A 17,841-nucleotide genomic window follows, 5' to 3' on the forward strand; every position below is an offset into this window, starting at 1 on the left:
ATAGCATTGTCCTTGAACGCTGGCGACCTAAATCTAACCTAATATTAACGTCTTATGATGTTGTGTGTCTGCTGGGTTGTGTTTGTTTATTTATTAGATTATTGTCACTTTTTTGCAGGGGAAATGCTCACACCCATTTAAAGTAAAGACCCATTGTACACACACACACACACACACACACACACACACACACACACACACACACACACACACAATAATTTCTGTGCTGTAAATTTACAATTGTATTTTTCCACATTACTGCAAAATGCTGACATATATGGATATTGATAATTGTTATGAATTCATTCATTTTCTTATCGGCTTAGTCCCTTTATTAATCTAGGGTTACCACAGCGGAATGAACTGCCAACTTATCCAGCACGTTTTACGCAGTGGATGCCCTTCCAGCTGTAACCCATCACTGGGAAACACATTTACGTTCGAACCACTCGAACCCCCCTGTTATATTTATAAATTTGCTGATCATTTTGTCATTTAGTCACGTTTTATAAAGAGCAAACAAATCCTATTGACTCTGCTGCTCTCTAGTGGTCATAAGTCGCTACGCCAGAATGTTTTTCGTCTTTTTACGTCAGTAAACATTACTTTACGGTAAGTGTAGCAGCATGGCGACAGCAGCAGCAGAAAACAACGATGGAGCATCATGCGAAAGTGATAACATTAAAAATAGAGATCAAGATGATAAACCGACACCGAGCCAGAGTTCGTCTAACGAACACAGTACAGAACCGAAACCGGTGTGTCTCATAGTTCTGGGCATGGCAGGGTCAGGAAAAACTACTTTTGTGCAGGTAAGACTGACAGCGATACGATGGTGATAACAGATGTCTTAAATTATAATGATTTAACATTCACTTGACTAGATTACGATTCTGCCAATGTTATTCGTGATAATTGTGATGAGATAAACTGACAGTCGCCCAACTCCAATACTACGCATTAACTCGAGTCAGATTTTAACAAATTTCAAGTCATTTCTTTTTTTTCTCCAGAGGCTCACAGCTTACCTGCACTCCAAGAAAACTCCTCCATATGTCATCAATCTAGATCCTGCTGTTCACGAGGTCCCTTTTCCTGCCAACATCGGTAAGTCACGTTAACGTTGCCCGTATTTCTATATAACTAAACGCTGCTGTTTGTTGATCCAGAGCAGGTGGCGCGAAAATCACTTACAGAGACCAACGATGACAGGATTAGTACATTGTTTACTTTTTTGTTTTGTTTTAAGAAACGCCAGACTAATTTGATAAAAGTTGTTGAATTATTGTCAACATGCATAATCGCGTTGTTTTTGTGTGTGTTTAGCACTTTTAATAAAAACTAAATAATACACAAAATATTCTAGTGTGCACGTGTTTAATGTGACAAGACGTACGATATTTTAAAATAAAAAAAATACTAGAACAATGTTTTGTATTTTGCTGAATTTTTACTTTTTTTTTTTTACAAAATTGTGCCCAAATGTTTCAAAAGAATGGTCAAATCTAGAAAAATAAGCAATTTTAGCTAGTGACATGGATCATATCCTGGGCTGCCTTCCACTCCACTTTTATGCCTTGTTTCCACTGAGTGTTATGATTCTGTACCCATCACTTTTGGCCCATTTCCACTGAGTGGTGTAGTTCGGTTCTGTATGGGTCACCTTTTGGCCAGATTTCACTGAGTGTTATGGTTTGGAACAGTGCTTTTTTGTTCATTTTCATTGGCTGTTTCTCAATTTCAAGAACGCAGAGAACAGACTTGCGTTCTTGCGAAGACTGGTCTTGCCAGGTCACCTCAGAAGAACGAACTCAGGAGACCACGAGAACACGGAACACGTCCTGTAAGAAATGAGATGCTGTGTTCTTCCTGATGGTCTCATGACCTTCATGCATTTTTAATGGAAATTATTTAAACATTACAGCATTCAAACAACGATTTATTGTTTTTCCCCTTTTCACAATATAGACCTTACAAGTGTACATTACACAATACAAATAAAACAGATTTTAATACGAATTTCAGCAAATAAACACCCTTAATGTGTTTACGCCTTTATTAAGATTTTCATGTTAATGCTTACTTTCACTGTCTCATTTAGGGAAACTCCTGAGATAAATAAGTTCTCTGAACTTTAATAATAAATCTATATAAAATGCTGCACTTCCCACCTTCAGTCACTATGACTTCTGGGACTTCTAGAGCGAGGTCAGTGCTCAAGTCTGCATCGATACCAAGAACACATCTACAAACTTTCACTCGTCCTCTGGTCTTGAGGTCTTGAGTTTTGGAACTGAACTTTGGCAGTCGATGATGATGTAACACAAGGACACAAGACCGCTGAAGAACGCATATTGAGAAACGGCCACTGTCAAAGGTACCAAAAAAAACTAACCGTGCCCACCACTTAAAGGGGGAAGCCAGAGTGCAGCCAAATGCTATTGGTTTACTAGCACTTGCCACAAGCCAGGAGAATGAAAACACAAGAAGAGGCATTTTTAAATACACAGCTCAGATACTACAAAGTAATAATAATGCAAATACCCAAGCTTAAACTAAAACAAAGCTTGCCATCCTTTTGTGACAGCCACATGCCAAGAAGCAAGAACAGAATCTGCTGTGTCTTCCATTACTGTTCACGAGGTCGTCCAAAAGCATGTAGAAAGCAAGGCTTGTTTTTGTTTTGATACCTCTGACAGTGGAAATGCACAAAAAAAAGGTATATAATACTATACCGCACCTAAACACTCAATGTGAAAGGGTCATTAGGCACACACTCACAGACTTCCCTTCCCTTGTTCCCTTTGGGGGAATCCTCATTTTAAAGTGTGTTCCAATTCAAGTGAACAAGGGAAGCTTATACGGACATACTTATGATCCCTCGATTTTGACCAAAGCAGCGAGTCTCCTTCAAATGTCCACTCAAGCGTCTGCATGTCCTAAAATATCCTATATTTTTTTTCAGTTGGAAAAAGTGAATCAGAATCTGCAGGAACTTCTGGTTCACGCTGACTTTATTAATATATGGAAAATGATATGGATTAGGTTAATGAGTTATGATATTGTTGGACTTAATGAGCTATTGTTGAAGTTTTGAGAACATTTTAACATCCAAAAAAATTGCAACACTGTTAAGCCAGAACTGTTTTTGATACAGTGGCGAGGCCAGAAATTTTAAAATGAGCCAGTTCCACCTCAGCCTCTATGAAGGTTTTTGATGTAACATTTAGATTATATTTAATCTTTTGCAGCATGTAGCACCACATTTTCTTTCGAGATTTAAGATCAGCCAATGGAAAGGCAAAAAATTAATAACTCTGGGTTGTTTTTGCCAATTTAAGGGATACTTGTTAACATTTACTAACATGTACTCAATTTCTACTGTTGAACCCAAAACAAGATATTCTGAAAATGTTGGATAATAGCAGCCATTGACATCCATATTATTTTGTTGTTCCTACTATGGAAGTCAATGGCTGTTTTTCCCCCAACATTCTTCAGTATATCTTAATTTGTGTTAAAAAAAAAAAAAAGTAAAAACTCAGGTTTAAAACAAGTAAAGGATGAGTAAATAAATTTTTCTTTGGTGAACTGTCCCTTAAAACACTTTTGCATTTTAATAAATGGTTCATGATTGGTTTGCATTTTGTATTCAAAGGTCTCTTTTCTTTACAGATATCAGAGACACTGTCAATTACAAGGAAGTCATGAAGCAGTATCCTTTCAGACTGAAATTATGTGATTTATAGTCTCTCATATTTTCACAAGACATGTATTTTAATGACTATTTTTAAGATTTACGCGTGATCAGTTTTAGCAATATTTTAGTTTTCATATCAGGGAAATGTACGATTGATTTTTCTTTGCCTGGAAGAGTTACATATGTCAAAATGAATGTAAATTTGATTAGTGTATTTATTTTTTATAACATAATTATTTTCAGTAGTATTATATGTTTGTAACAGGTTGCATTAGTTAATGTTACTTAATATATTTAGTAACATGAATAAACAATGAACAATACATTTATTACAGTATTTGTGTTTGTTAACTTCAGTTAATGAAAATAAAGTCGTTCATTGTTAGTTCATGTTAACACAGTGCATTAACTAATGTTAACAAGTATTTATTTGGATTTTAATAATGCATTAGTATGTGTTGAGCTATAATTAACAAATACTGTACGAGTATTGTTCAATATTGGTTCATGTTCATAAATGCATCAATTAACACCAACTAATGAAACCTTATTGTAAAGTGTGACTAATATTACATTTTGTGAGGAAACATCTACAAAATTCTAAAAATAATTCAGTGTATAACAAATGGCTCAAGCCATTGAAGTTAATAGCTTAAAATGATTTTATTCAAACCGAGCTGTCTTTGACTCGAGAACAGATATGGTTTAGGTCCAAATGGAGGAATCGTCACATCTCTGAATCTGTTTGCAACCCGATTTGATCAGGTAGAACCATATTTGAAATATCCAGCAGATGTCGCTGTTTTACACATTTACTTTCACGTATCTCCGCTCTCATTTACCCTTTCTGTGTCTCCTCTATTAGGTCATGAAGTTTATTGAGAAAAAGCAAAGTAATCACGAGTAAGTTTCTGTACTCTATATTTAAGAATAGTCATATTCTGTTTACAATACCATCATCTTATGCGTGAAATATTCCTTTTTCAGGTATGTTTTGATTGACACTCCAGGGCAAATAGAGGTGTTCACATGGTCAGCGTCTGGAACCATCATAACTGAAGCACTGGTACGTCACTCTATTTAACACTGTTATTGTTTATTTCCTAAATTTCCTTCATTTATTTCTATTTTATTATATATATATATATATATATATATATATATATATATATGTATATGTATATGTATATGTGTGTGTGTGTGTGTGTGTGTGTGTGTGTGTGTGTGTATATATGTGTGTGTGTGTGTGTGTGTGTGTGTGTGTGTGTGTATGTATGTGTGTGTGTGTGTATGTATGTGTGTGTATATATATATATATATATATATATATATATATATTTTTTTTTTTTTTTTTTTAATGCAAATAAAGTCCAGTTTGGAGTAAAAAAAAATAATAATGACTATTACACATTTTGATTTACAGTAATTCACAGAAGACACCAATAAATCTATCATTCAGTGTAATAATTGTTTATACCGCAAAAATCTCCTTTGGCATTTTTAGAAAAAGATCATTTGATGACATTAAAAGACTCTATTTAAGGATCAAAGTGCAGGAGCAGAATACTATTTTTAAATCTTTATATTTTTCCACTCATATTCAAGTGAGTAGATTTTACTGATTTATCTGCATTAAGTTATTTTTACATTGAAGTATGTTGTTTTATTTTCATGCAAATACAGTATCTGTTATGCTTAATGACAGTGGAACATTATTTTTGCCATATTTTCATATTTTGTTTGCAAAAACATATTATAGTACTATTGTACAATATATTATAAAAATGTTATAGTACAAAAATATATATGATACAAAAAAGTACACACTTTGCTTTCATGTAGTATGCTTTCTATGCAGTTAAAATCATTTTTGTATATTTGAATTAGATTTGGACACCTAAATTAGAAAATATCTCTTTACCATTATGCCTACATCACTTAATATAGCAAACAAAATATTTGCTATAAAATAATAATGATGTTTCTCAAATATTTATTCTTTGTAGGCCTCTTCTTTTCCCTGTGTGGTCATTTATGTGATGGATACATCTCGAAGTGTCAATCCAGTCACCTTTATGTCCAACATGCTCTACGCCTGCAGGTCTTTTTTTTAAATGAAACTGCATAAAACATTTTTCAGAGTGCTGCCATGGAGGTTCTGAGTCTTACATTCACACGCTTACATTCATATTTTTTCTTTTCTTTCAGCATTCTCTACAAGACCAAATTGCCTTTCATAGTCGTCATGAATAAGGTAAGAAAAAAGTCTTCTTATTCGTTATTGGTCAAACCATGAGGACATTTTTATTTGCAAATGCTCATACTGATATCTAGACAACTGTATGGCAGGATATATATTTAATTGGTAACACTTTAGTTTAAGTAACAGTTCATTTACTACATCATTTACTACTGGCTATTATTAAGATAAAAAATGTTTATAAGCACTTATAAAGTATGATCCTGTTTTACCTCCCTAATCCTGACCAATACCTAAACCCAATGACCACCTTACTAATAAGCAGCTAATTAAAAGTTTATCAAGCTAAAAATCTTAGTTTATGGTTTGTTAATAGCATGAATTGTACATTAAAATTAATTGAGATCATTTTATTTCATACTGCAATTTTATTTTTGCACTAATATTTAATTAAATTAATTTATGTAAATAATATGTATTAACAGTTAATAAGTTTCCATTAGTTAATGTATTTACTAAAGTGTATAAATAATGGACATTATACTTATTACAGTATATGTCTATCATTGTTAGTGGTAGTTAATGAAAATAGTTGCTCATTGTTAGTTTTTGTTAACTCATGGTTATTTTTTTATTTTTTTATTAATCTTTATGTTTACAAGCCTAACTTTTTGTTGAAATGATGCATTAGTGAATTTTGAAATTAACTAAGTAATAAATGCTGTTCAAGTTTTGTTCATTCTTAGAAAATGTATTAACTAACGTGAACTAATGGAACTTTATGGTAAAGTTTGATTAAAAAAAAGAATAATAAATGAAATAAACTGTAATATATAAATGTTTTTAACCCTCCTGTTGACCTACAGGTCAAAAATGACCCAGGCACTATTTTAACAGTGAAAAAAAAAGATCAAAACAATGTATTTTTATCTTATCGTTTGGTGACTTTTTCTAAAACTACCCTAACATTAGTAAAAAAAAAAAAATTTAAAAATCATTATCACATTTTTATAAAGATGTAATCATTTAGGGTACAGCGGTTGTCCTTCGAGTCAATAAATAAACCTATAAAACATTACAAAAACTACTGGTACACGTGCACACTACAATCAAAGACTACAGAATACACACTCACTTGTATAGTTTTGAATGGGCAAAAGTGTAAAGGTTAATATGGCGAACGAAGCCCTGCCTTCTAGTACAGGAGCCAATCAGCAATCGCTATCGACTGAGGATTCTACAGGGGAGGGCTCAGACCAGACGTGTGTTTTCTGCAGATTTTGTGATTCGAACTTTTAGAAATGAAACTAAAAAGATTGTTGCTGTTTAATTTTAGAAGTGATTCCTAATATAACATTTAATCGTAAGCTTGGCAAGCAATTTGGGAGAATTTGATGTTTCACTATTCATATATAATGCAGAAGCATACTGCCCAAGAGGTGTTTCAAAGATAGCCGCCAAGTAAAATTACTTGCTTTAAAGCAGTGGTGTCCAAACTCGGTCCTGGAGGGCCGGTATCCTGCAGATTTTAGTTCCGACCATAATTAAACACACCTGAACCAGCTAATCAAGCTCTTTCTAGTTATACTAGAAACTTCCAGGGAGGCGTATTGAAGGGAGCTGGAGCTAAACTATGCAGGACACCGGCCCTCCAGGAGCGAGTTTTTACACCCCAGCCTTAAAGGGACTTTGCTAAAATGCACACACATCCTTTTGTGAATACTGTCTTGCTAAAAACTTTACACATATTGAGGTGCCTTTAGCATTAGAAAATGTGCCCTTTATTTGAGTTAAATACAAATGATGCCCAAAGATTAAACATCGATAGAAAAACTCCACACTGAAGAGTTTGTGATGAAGATGAAGTTGTTTCTTTATGCAAAGTAGAATGGAGGGTTGAAATTAAATTAAGGTGCTTAATTTTAGAGGTTTAGTGAAGATGGATCATTTTTGACCCAAAGGGCGAATGGTGTATACAGAATTCTAGGACAAAACAAAGGTTAGGGTTTATTATTTTAGCAGATAACACCGCATCATCCCCACAGCAGCATGTTTGCTTTTTCCATGTTTTTTTATTTTTTTATATAACTGTAAACTGTTGTGTTGAAACAGACAGACATCATTGATCACAGTTTCGCGGTGGAGTGGATGCAGGACTTTGAGGTCTTCCAGGATGCCCTGAATCAGGAGACGTCATACGTTAGTAACCTGACGCGCTCCATGAGTCTCGTTCTGGATGAGTTCTACACCAACCTGAGGGTCAGTCCAATACACTGCAGTAGCTAAACTGGATTGCTGATGTATGTTTTAAATTAGGGCTGCACAATATATCGTTTCAGTATTGATAACGCAATGTGTTTGTCTGCAATAGTCATATCGCAGGATATGCAATGTTGAGGGATTATCGTTGATCAGCACAACAAGTGAGAATACATGAGATTTGTGGAGTCATTGCAAAGTATAATTATAACAGAGTGAATCTTTATCACTTGCATGTGTTTTAAATGCATTTCAAGAGAATTTAAAGCATCAAGGCACAAATATTTACAACATTTGTGACCTTAACGAAGAATGATTTTACTGAATACCTAATATTTATTAATACAATGAAGACTATACAGACTATACAGGAAACCATTAAGCAGGTTTTTTTTTACTTTTTTCTTTGCTCAGTTGTAATTATTCTTGCTTGAAGTTTGTTTGAACATGATTCACACCATTACAAAATCGCCCAATCAATCTAAATTCAAGATTTTTTTCCCAAATAGAGATATTGAAGTAATCTGGTGAAACTGTATTCATATTGCAGTATATATTGCAAAAAATAACAAAAAAATACAATGCCAGATTTTTCTGATATCGTGCAGCCCTATTTTGAATGGTTAATAGCCAGTTGCTTAGTGCACTACTAAGCAATTTTAAAAAAAATTTTTGCCACAGTTATGAAACACTAACCAAAGCACACTTGCATCCAATCAGCAGTAATGGGCATGATTAGTGTCTAATTATTGGGATATTAAAAAGGGGTATGGTCCGGTTGGGTTGTGGGTGTGTTTTTTGATTGCTTTCAAATATCAACATTGTTTTTGGGGGAAAAAATGCTAAGGAAACCTTTAATTGACCAAGTGTGAAAAAGGGATAGTTCACCGAAAAATAAAAATTCCGTCAGCATACTTGCCATTCACTTGTACAAAACCTATTTGGGTTTTTATGTTGAACACAAAAGAAAATATTTTAAAGAATGGTGGTTGCTGGAACCCATTAACTTCCATAGAAATTTTTATAGAATGGACGTCAGTGGGTCCCAGCAACCAGCATTCTTTAAAATTTCTTCCTTTGTGTTAAACAGAAGGAAAAAAAATCACACACAGGTTTGAAACCACATGAGGGAGTGTAAATAATAAGGTAATTTTCACCTTTGGGTCAACAGTTCCTTTAATTCTTCATGATTTTCTGGAGTCTAGACGTATAATTCCTAGAAAGGCTGTAATTGTAAACTTAATATTGATATGCTTGCTTTGGTTTGAAGCACTGTGCACATAACATGAGCACAGATTTATGACTCTCACCCTTGGTTTCACAAACAAGGTTTAACACTAGTCAAGATTAAATTGCATGTTTGAACTGTCTCAACTTAAAATAACTTGCGGTGAGATGTCTTAAAATACCTCGGTGTGATTTTTTATTTTTATTTTATTTTTTGTCTCCAGGTGCACACCAATAATATATTTTCTACTGCCATTTTTATAAATGTGGCTTAAAAAGCCTAATTTATCTAAGGACTAGTCCTGGCTTAAACTAAGTGCTGTTTGTGAAACCGGGCCTCAGTGTCTGAAATGTGGTGTTGAGCTTTAAGGTCACAGTTGCAATTTCTCTTTTGAGTCAGGTTGGTTTATTCTGTGACAGCTCTATGTGCAGGTTTTAGCTTCTCTTTGTGTCCTGCAGGTTGTCGGTGTGTCTGCAGTGACGGGGTCTGGACTTGATGAGTTGTTCGTACAGGTTGCAGATGCTGTAAAAGAATATGAAACGTAGGTATCCAAGTTGTCTGTGCTAAAATGAAACTATTAAACTATCAACTTTTTAAAAAGTCGCTTATAAACTGAAACTGGAACAACATTAAAGAATAACAAAATAAGTTGAATATTTGCTTGGCAAGTACAGGGTGTCCACGTGGTCTTATAATAAATATAATATTAAAAAAAAAAAAATATATATATATATATATATATATATATATATATATATATATATATATTTATATATGTGTGTGTGTATATATAATATTATAACATATAAATGAGACAACAGTGGGTGTGGCTTGGTTTTTATACTGCAAGCTGATTGGATGTAGTAATTAACTGGTAATTAATAGCTTTTAACAGTTAAAATTATTATATAAAAACATGGTTAACCTGCCGTTAGTATATAGGTGATGTCTATTTGTACATGTTTAATATTGTGCATTAAGTGTGTTTTCTCCTCGAATATGACATTTTTAAACAGTATATTGAAGAATAAGTCAATGGTTTTCTACAAGCTCTCGATGTGTGTTTTTCTGTCTTGCAGCGAGTATCGTCCTGAATATGAACGTCTGCACAGAGAGTTGGTGAGTAATGATGACTGGTGTGGGCTGCTAGTCATGAATCAACTGGCCATGTCTTGCAAACATCCTTCCATCATATATTATTAAACCTTTTTTTTTCCTTTTCATTTGAAAGACAAAAAAAAGTGCAACCGCATGTCCCCTTTCTGTTCCATGAGAATAAAAGGTCATTTGTGACTATTATTAATACTTTCCTCTCTTGCTCAGGCCGAAGCTCAGAGTCAGAAACAACAGGAGCAGTTGGAACGCCTTCGGAAAGACATGGGAGCGGTTCCCATGGAAACTGCAGCTCCTACCGGTACATTCATTCAGAACAGTCACGTCTCAGTTCATTCAAAAAAAGAGAGAAAGATAGTTGAAAAGTCATTCATCAACTTTAAACGCTTTACGAATAACTTCAGATCTTTAGATGAGAAAATAAATGTCATTCAAATGACAACTAAAACTCCCATCTCTTTTGTGATGTATCTGGGAACAAAACCAGGACCCCCTTTTCTCTCCCCCACACCACATGGCAACCTCAAAACATTACTCTATTCTGAGTGTGCCTCACACAGGTGAGAGGGCTTGACAAACCACCTGTAGATAACACACTGTATCATATTTCAACTGACACTTGCACCCATTTTTGCATATTTGCACCGGACGCTTTGTTACAATCCCTCCATGTATTTAAACATTGTGCATTTATGAAGTGAGCTTCACACAGGTGAGTGGGCTTGACAAACCACCTGTGGAAACACACTTCTCTCTATTAAAAAAACACTTCCCCCTACTTACTCTAATACTTAATTATCAGAGCACTAACAGTTCCTTTGTATAATTAGCACTATAATACCTATACTATACTGTGTGTATTGCCTCTTCTCGTTTAATCGCTTAATATACAATTGTAAGTTGCTTTGGAAAAAAGCGTCTGCTAAATGTACACTACCTGACAAAAGTCTTGTCGCCTATCCAAGTTTTTGGAACAACAAATAATAACTTGACTTCTAGTTGATCGTTTGGTATCAGAAGTGTCATATATGAAAGGCAAATACTCTAGAATATGCTTATTTTGCCTTATCATGCCTTGATTATTAATTATTTAATTGGGACCGTAAGGTCTGACTTGGCCTAGACAAAAGTATATATGAGAATATATGGTGCAGTTAAAAAATAATTTATATTGTGTGTGACTCCCATGAGCTTGGAGAACTGCATCCATACTTCTCTGTAATGACTTTAATAACTTACTGATAAAGTCATCTGGAATGGCAAAGAAAGCGTTCCTGCAGGACTCCCAGAGTTCATCAAGATTCTTTGGATTCATTTTCAGTGCCTCCTCCTTAATGTTGATGTCTGGTGACTGGGCTGGCCAATTCTATAGAACCTTGACCTTCTTTCCTTTGGGAACTTTGATGTGGAGGCTGAAGTATGAGGAGCGCTATCCTGCTGAAGATTTTGCCCTCCCCTGTGGTTTGTAATGTAATGAGCGGCACAAATGTCTTGGTACCTCAGGCTGTTAATGTTGCAGATCTCTCGTACGCCACCATACTGAATGTAACCCAAAACCATGATGTTTCCTTCACTAAACTTGACTGATTTCTGTAAAAATCTTGGCTCCATGTGGATTCCAATAGGTCTTCTGATGATTGGGACGCAGTTCAACAGATGATTCATCAGAAATAGACCCTCTGCCACTTTCCAAATGATCAACTTGAAGTCAAGTTATTATTTGTTGCTCTTACAAGATGACAAGACTTTTGTCAGGTAGTGTAAATGTATGTAGCAGTGTTATTTAAAGGACATCTGTTAAACTAATCAAGGCTGCTTTGACTTAATCAAAGATATAACTTAGTAGCTTGAACTTTTATTAACTATTAACTATCAAAAATCCAGTATAGGGAGTAACATTATGAAATATGATTTAAAGAATAATTTACAACATGCCATTGAATTCTTAGAAAATAATGCACGCTTGAAGGTAGGAAGCAGGGTAGCTGTTACATTTTCGGTGTGCAATATATTTTAAGAATTCAATGGATTGTATTCTTAAATTGTTGTATTTTAAGACATTTTGTCATAAATCAAATTTTTCCTAAAACAGCTCCTGTGTGTGGGACTCCAGTGTCTTGCACATCTCATTCAAAGGCCTGCATGAAGCTTTTAAAAATAATGTAAATGTGTACCTGTTATATTTAAATGTTTTTGTTTGGTTTAATATAAAAGATAAACAATACAGATTTAAAGAAAAAAAATTAGCAAAAAAAAAATGAAATAAAAAATAGCGACATGTGACCGTTTATTTCAGTGGAGAGTGATCGATTTCCGCCGACCTCCATCTACACTAGTGACAGCGACCCTTGGTCGACCAGGTGGCCGTGTCAAGGGTTGTTGCTAGATCAGATATGGTTACAGCTAGAAGTTGGCAAAAAGGATTTATATTATTTATTAAATATCCCATAATTGTATTATATTAACATCTAGCACCACTCCAACCATCACAGCAATGTAAAAACAGTAGTTGTACCGAGTATTATTTATGTTGTCTTTAAAATTTCCCAATATATTGTAATTTTTAATGTCTACCCCTACACCACCAACCCTTAACCCAATTGTCAGTACTGTAAAAATAGTAATTATTGTTATACAGTGTCATAAAAAATGCTGCTATATTGATGTGCATATGGCCGGCCTGAAGTGCGATGTGTCCTATCGAGTCTTTATCCAGGTCGAGCGACGCAACAAAGTTAAGAATCCTTTAACTTTATGCAAATAAAGAGCGACTTTCTTGAGCGACAGCCAAAAGGAGCACCAGTCGAGCTCACATGACCCTCTCTCAGCTCGCTAAGAGGCCGGTTGTATTCTCCATGTTGTAGACCTACACAGACCTGCGTTTGCAACAGGTCGCCACCCAGAGCGACAGGCAGCTACAATGTTGCTGCTAGTGTGAATGAGGCATTACTCAGCTGGGGCCTCATGTATCAACGGCAGATTTCACGCTCACGTTTGGATTTACTAACGATGAAATAAACGTGAGAATGCGCGTTGGTCCACGCCAACTTCATGTCTGGCGTACATGCATTTCTTGCGTGTGTTTGTTTTATTTCCATTAGCGACTCTTAGAGGCAATTATGTTAAATTGCACACTACAAAGTATTTTTAAGCCGTTCAATAGCAGCTGTATGGGACGGGATCATCCGCTTGTCTAGCAGGTTTATAAGGTTTCCATGCCATACAGTTAACCAGACAAACATTAAAGCGCAATTTGCTGCAATCGCCGGTTTTCCCAATGTAATCGGAACGATCGACTGCACACACATTGCTATAAAGACGCCATCTGAACACCAATTTGCATACATGAATCAGAAAAATTTCCATTCAATAAATGTGCAAATAAAATATGATGCTCAAATGCGCTTAATGTAATACACACACTTATTAATTATTCCTACTTGTCTTCCTCATGATGAAGAGTAGGCAAAATCTAATATGTAGAGGGGGGAAAGAAGAATGAGTTCATCAAACGATGGATTCGAACCGGTTTCATGATCGAGCGTGTCAAAACATGTTACCATGTGCTTTATGAGCAACGCCACTCACGCTGCTTTAGACGCTACAAAATTTTACACCTTTACACTGTACCATTTCTAGTTTAATTCACTCACAGTGTGATGTTCAGACCCCACTGCGTTCACCGCGTCAGCTAAACTCTCCCACTCAATTTTTTTCTTTTGTTATGAATTCCGAAAGACAAACTTCCAAATAACAATTTTTCTCCGGTCTACCTCCGAAAGCAGTACTTCCAATTCACATTCTCTTCAGAGTTTCTCGTTTTGCTTGCTTTTGCCATTTATTTTTCATTTGGTTTTGCCAAAGTAGAGTCATTAGCATATTCATACGGGGGAGGAGGCAGGGAGGGGTTTTGCGCTCGTGCACGTGAATATGCGTGCAGAGAATATGCGTGGGATTCCGCGTACGCAGTGTTTCATACATCTGAATTTTTCTGAAAGCACTATATTTTAAACAATTTTATTCACTAAGATGAATTTTTATCTTTATTGCTCCGCTCTTCAGTGTTTCTTGATCTTTTAGAAATCATTTTGACGGGTAACACTTTAAGGTTACACATGTTTAATTTTATGGGTACACACGTTACACGCACTCACTATAGTAATTACAATGAATTATGCATAATAACATGGAATTAACCCTAAAACAAACCTGCATTCTTACTCTAATCATATAGTAAGTACATGTAATTGATTAATATTTTTCAGAAGTAAATAAATAGTTGCAATGTAACGACATCACCTTTAAAATAAAGTGTAACCTTTTGATGTGCTGATTTAGTAATTATTAACGTTGAAGGCAATCTTTCTAATATTTCTGTAATAAAACGTTTTGGATGAATTATAGCCATTTATTTGAAAATGGGATTATTTTAAAGATATACTATTTGTACTTGTAACTGCTGCTGTTGATCAGTGAAATGCGTCCATATAAAAGTATAGTTTATTTACATGCGTATGTAAAATACAGGCCGTTAATCTGTACATCTGGATATGTCATTGTTCAGAAGCCCCAGATCTTGGTGGACCCAGTGACCTCATTTTCACCCGCGGAAACCCAGACGAAGCTGAGGAAGAAATAGACAGCGATACTGATGATATTGATCACACAGGTGAGACCGATCCTTCAAAGAGCACCTAACACTTGTCTCTGTAACACTTTATCAGATATTAAATTCCTTGCTGTGTGCAATATGGCTTTATGTGAATGTAAAAAGCCAGCAAAGTTTCAGAGATCAATGTACAGATAAAGGGAGTTTTTTTATCTCACAAAAGGGAGAAGTGATAATAAACTGCTGAAACAAATTGTCAGTACTTAGATTCCTGCTTTCTGCACAAATCTATGTAGGTTCATAAAAAAAATTGCTAACACTTTACAGGGTTCCCACACTTTCATGAACAGCAGATTCAAGGACCATTTTTAAAGAGCCCCTATTATGCGTTTTCGAAAATGACCTTCCATACACAGCTCTAAGTGAAGTGAAGTATCCAGCAAAGGCTTAAATCTGAATGTGAACAGTGTTTAAAACTTGATTCATCTAAAAAAAGAGTCGACTCCGAGTGGTTCAAATGAATTGCCGGGGTATTGAATCTTTGATGGTGTCGGCGTGACGTTAATACGGAATTTAACCCACGCCCATTTGTTGCGTGCGCATACCCAGGTAAATTGAAACCCCCTGGCCCCGCCCACACACGCTGTAGAAAGAAAAAGAGAACACTGTAGCAAATCCTGGCTGAATCATGTCGCAGTGACGCTGTGCTCTATAGTGTGAGGGAAAGTTAATGTTATTTTCCCTACTCAAAGATGAGGCTGTGAAGATTCAGTGGTTGAAGTTTATTTTTGCGAAAATACCTCAGCATTATAGCCCTAGCCTTGTGCTGTGTCCCCTTCTTTTTTCTGACGAGTGCTTCAGCAATCTACATGCTTACAACAGGGGATTCGTTAGCAGTTTGATAAAGGAATGATCAGACTATTGATGTATGAGACTTACAGTACACAATTCATGAATCAGTTCCTTTCTCCATTTCACAAGTTTAAGTAGCTTAAGTAGCTTAAAATGGTTGCCTCCATGTTCTCTTTAGCATGCAAAATGTGTATTTAATTGTGTTTTGTTACTTGTAACTGCTTGTACTGTGTCTGGTTATTTCAATATATATTCTCATATCGCCTCTAAAACCGCGTTAAAAACACAAGACGTGCCGATTTGTTTACGGATTTAAATGCGTTTGCTATGGCCACCATCAGCTGTTCCTACACACGTGTGGCCGTCAAGTTTCAAAATCTGCTTTTGCCACAGTGTGAATTAATAGTAAATGTGTGTCATGGTTAAGAATAGAGCAATATGCTGGTGTTTAACTGCATTGCTTTAATGCACTCCTGCATTAAGCTCACACAAACACTCTGCACTCTGACTACTTCAAAATTGTTAATAAGCTATAGTGGGCGCTTTTCTCTTTCTTGCACTGAACTCAGTTGACCAATCACAACAGACTGGGTCATCTGACCAATCCGCACAGATTAGCATCGCACTAAAGAGGGGTTTGGGAACAAATGAATCGCTGAACAAATCATATGAGAGTCATTGGGATAACTAGGTAAAAATAAATGCATATTTAAATTTAATAAAAGTGTTTTTTAACCTAGCATGCATATCAGACTGTTAAGTAAAACCAAAATATGACCTTTTTTAATGCATAACAGGGGCTCTTTAAAGCACAATTCATTTTTAATCAAGCATCTTAGTAATTCATAACAAAGCATATGTAGTGCCATGAAAGGCGTAACTGGACTTAAATTGGCCCTAGTGTATGAGTGTGTGGGAGTGTGTGTGTGTGTGTGTGGGGGGGGGGTGTTTCCCAGTACTGGGTTGCAACTGGTAGGACATCCGCTGCATCAAACATATGCTGGAATAGTTGGCAGTTTATTCCACTGTGGCGACCCCTGATAAATAAACAATTAATAAACAACAAATAAACAATTGCTATTGAACCCTGTTAACACATATTTTCTGTCAACAGTCACAGAAGAGAGTAAAGAGGCAGGTGCTTTCGGGAACTTTCTGAAGGAGAGAAGGGAAATAGTGGAGGTGCGCAACAGGAAGACCAACTGAGGGCAGGAAATGGTCACTATGTATGTACACCAATCCATCACGCATCTGAGTTTGATCCTTAACTCTAACCTTATTTTGGATGACTTAAATATATTTAAGTGGGTCATTTGGACTGTTGTACCTGCCTGTTCGCCCCGCTGCAACATTAACTTGTCTGCACTGAGATTTCAGAATTGCACATTAATAAAGGATGATAAAAAAACTCCATCAAAAATTCCATCAAGGACTGCAGTAGTTAAATCTGCATCTTTTGTGTCTACACTGAGCATGTCTGTTGTTTTTCTTTTGCATATTTAGTTCATGTGCATTCTACGATCTTACTCGGCTGTTCATAAACGTGGTATTTCCAAAGAAAATTGGAATTAAAGCCAAAATCGGCAATTTGACTGAAATTCTGTACCTATAAAGTTCATGTTTCTATGATACAAAATAAATATTTTTATATTTATCCATGATCTGCCTCGCTGCAATCTTTCTGCTTTGTCTTTTCACTGTGCTTCTGGAAGTGTTCAGCGTGTTCATTTTGATGGGAAGTGGGCAGAAGAGGTTTTTCAGCCATATGGCAGAATCTGTGGGTGTAGTGAGAGTGTGGGATACTGATTCGCGCGTTTCATGAATTAAGATTCTTGCAGACCTTCACATGTGTGAAATACCACGAGCAGAGACCTTCGGCT

The 17,841-nt window shown here is 35.6% G+C and overlaps 1 protein-coding gene across 3 annotated transcripts; it reads left to right on the forward strand.

Annotated features, from left to right (window-relative positions):
- The first annotated feature begins 609 nt into the window (after positions 1 to 609).
- Positions 610 to 17,615, forward strand: gpn1 (GPN-loop GTPase 1). 3 transcript variants are annotated; one of them, NM_001003633.1, is given in 14 exon segments: positions 610 to 812; positions 1,014 to 1,107; positions 3,676 to 3,715; positions 4,399 to 4,465; positions 4,566 to 4,603; positions 4,688 to 4,766; positions 5,707 to 5,801; positions 5,909 to 5,954; positions 8,013 to 8,159; positions 9,846 to 9,928; positions 10,467 to 10,506; positions 10,711 to 10,801; positions 15,065 to 15,169; positions 17,076 to 17,615. In NM_001003633.1, coding segments are annotated over 14 exon segments (1,050 nt in total). In that variant the 5' UTR covers positions 610 to 779; the 3' UTR covers positions 17,168 to 17,615.
- Positions 17,616 to 17,841: the final 226 nt, after the last annotated feature.

The sequence above is a fragment of the Danio rerio genome, chromosome 17, assembly GCF_052040795.2.
Source record: "Danio rerio strain M-AB ecotype USA chromosome 17, GRCz13ab, whole genome shotgun sequence".
In the NCBI taxonomy this organism is placed as follows: Eukaryota; Metazoa; Chordata; class Actinopteri; order Cypriniformes; family Danionidae; genus Danio; species Danio rerio.